Raw genomic sequence first — 2856 nt, forward strand, 5'->3', positions numbered from 1 at the left:
GATCCAGCCCAGCTGAAAGCATCCGTGCAGGTTTCTGTACAGGTGCTGCAGCCTGAGCACAGGTCAGATTCAGGTCAGCGGGGAGTCTGACCACGAGTCACTGTTCTCGAGCCAATGAGCTCTGTCGCTTCTGCTGTGTCGTTATCCTCAAAATAAAAGGCAAACGTATTGTTTCATGTGTTTTCAAACAATCGGTGTGAAAATCTGTCCTTGCTCATCATCATCACACACTTTTTAAATGTGTGTGTGTGTGTGCGCAGGTTCACCGGCTGGTGGTCGTCGATGAAGAGTCTCGCATTGTCGGTATTGTCTCTCTGTCTGACATCCTGCAGGCGCTGGTCTTAACCCCTGCAGGTACACACACACACACACACACACACACACACACACACACACACACACACACACAGGCTCTGTAAATGCACAGATAGAGCTGGGTGTCATCAGCATAGCAGTGTAAATGTATGCTATGTCTTCTAATGATGCTGCCTAAGGGAAGCATGTATAATGTAAACAGAATTGGTCCTAGCACTGAACCCTGTGGAACTCCATCACTAACCTCAGTGTGTGAAGAGGACTCTCCACTTGAGATAAGATAACCTTTATTAGTCCCACGCGTGGGTTACAGCCGTGGACAGTTGCATAGAAAAATGAAACACTGAATAAGATGTCAGTTAGAAACATTTCCATGAACAAACTGGAGTCTATGATACCGATATGATACAAACACCACCTAAAGACACGATGATGGTTTGGAGGAAGAGCAGAAAACATCGAGCGGCGCCTCAGACCCGGCTCGCCTCACCTCACCCTCTGTCTCTGTCTGCAGGTCTGGGGAGGAAGGAGTCTCTCCCCCCTCAGCCGACAGCTCTGGACTCAGCGGGACCGGAGCAGGACCGAAACCAAGAGCAGAACCAGGACCTGGGATCAGAGCCTGGAACAAATCCAGAAACAGAAAGTAAACCCGAGTCAAATCAGCAGGAGGAGGAGGAGGAGCAGGAGGCCGGGGACCCCGAAACAGGAGGAGAGACCGATGCTGCAGAGACAGACGGAGAGAGAGAGGAGGAGGAAAACGAGGAGAGAGAGGAGGGGGGAGAGGATAAAGATGAGGAAACAGAAGGAGAGAAAGAGGAGAGGGAGGAGGTGACAGAGGGAGAGGAAGATGGAGGGACAACAGAGGTGGAGGCTGAGGAGGAGACCAAAGAGAAGGCAGACAGAAACAATGATGAGGAGACGGAGGGAGACAGAGGGGGAGGGGCAACAGACGAGAGAGAGGGAGGAGAAACAGAGATGGAGGCTGAGGAGGAGGACAGAGAGGCGGGAGGGTGTGAGGAAGAGGAGGGCGATGGTAATGAGGGGGGAGGTGAAGAGAAAGGCGGGGTGGAGGAACAGCCAGATGAAGGAGTGAGAGAGGAGGAGGCAATGCCAGAAGGAGGCGGGGACGGGGAGGCAGTGTGACATCATCGCCCGGCTCCTCTGGACTGTCGTCACGGCTCGCCGCGCTCCTCTCGAGCCGACCACCGTAGAAGAAGAAGGGGTGGGATGCACAGTGCAGGCGTATGATTGGACAAGTCTTCTGAGGGTGGGCGGGGGCTGTGGGTGATTGATGTATGCTAGAGCCAATCAGGGATCTCTGGTGGTCTCTTTATTTAATCCTCAAACTTTAATGGTGACAAACTGTCACGTGTTTCATCGACAATCGCATCATTACCGTGGCAACATGAGCGACAGCAGCGCTGCACCTGCTGCAGGCACCACAGATCCCGAGCGATCCGATTGGCTCACTGATTCCCAACAGGTAAAAAAAAAACAATACTCGTTTATTCTGTAAACAAAACCCGCCCTCTGTTATGTCATGAAGGGGCGGGCCCATCGCGCTGTCGTGGTGCCTTTGAATCCTGACCACGGTCTCTGATTGGTGGAGAGTTTTATCGATGACTGGTTGTGCCACAGGTGAGTGGAAGAGCTCACCTGTGTACCTGAGGTGATTGTACGAGTGCGTCTGTTTTATTATTTTGTGTAAATCTGAACAAAGATGAGTTTTATTGTTAATGTAATCATAGTTTCTGTGGTGAGCGGGGCGGGCTGCAGGTGGCGCTAACACGCAGTGTGCACCACCAGACACGTGAACCTTGTATATAAATACTCTATCCCCAGGGACTCTGGGAAATGTAGTTACAGAGCAGGTTGTCCCAGCTGTGATGTGTTCGCTGACGTCGTGTGTCAGAGAGCTTCTGTCAGAGCGTCGGCGTGCTGCTGTTCACACGATGAATAAAGCGTCCTGATGTTTTGCTGTGCTCGAGTCTTCTTTTCTTCTCTGCTGCTTCCTGCTGAGCTTCGCCCTCGTCATTAGATTCAGGCTCAGGTGGGTACAGGTGTGCCTGGTCTCAGTCCCTGTGGATTGAGACCAGGCACACCTGTACCCCACTCCAACCTTCTTCATCATGCAAATGAAGTGCAGGCTTCATCAGGGCGCGCCCTGAAAACTCAGCGGCGTCCACAGTGGGCCTGATCCCAGGATCCTCTCTATCCAGCCAGGTGTCAAAGACTGTGTGACGCCTTATTAAGTGTAGTAGCAACGCACTCTGGAAGCTAATGGCTCAAACCTAAAGCGGAGGAATCCACTGCCATCTGTTTCTAAGAGCGACGCCGTCACGACACACACATGATCTAAAACACAGTCTAGACGTCACAGCCGAGGAGAAAGGCCCGAGCGCTGAACTCGAGGAGGAATCGAGCTAAATGTCAACACAGCGCACCTGAAAGTAACCATGGCAACAGCCACAATGACATCGATGTCCACTGTTGCTGAGGTCATGATGTTAGTGTTTCTATGCTGCGGCACGAAGACGAACA

General features: G+C 52.0%; 1 protein-coding gene across 1 annotated transcript in view; it reads left to right on the forward strand.

The window, feature by feature from the left end:
* LOC309714370 (uncharacterized protein) overlaps nt 1–2291 on the forward strand; it is a 17579-nt gene extending 15288 nt beyond the window's left edge. Inside the window, exons 13-14 of the mRNA XM_082546780.1 lie at nt 261–354; nt 830–2291. Of these exons, the coding sequence (XP_082402906.1) occupies nt 261–354; nt 830–1458 (723 nt within the window). The 3' untranslated portion in view covers nt 1459–2291. The remainder of the gene's footprint in view (nt 1–260; nt 355–829) is intronic.
* Nucleotides 2292–2856: the final 565 nt, after the last annotated feature.

Source organism: Aulonocara stuartgranti (assembly GCF_965226115.1).
Source record: "Aulonocara stuartgranti genome assembly, chromosome: 9".
In the NCBI taxonomy this organism is placed as follows: Eukaryota; Metazoa; Chordata; class Actinopteri; order Cichliformes; family Cichlidae; genus Aulonocara; species Aulonocara stuartgranti.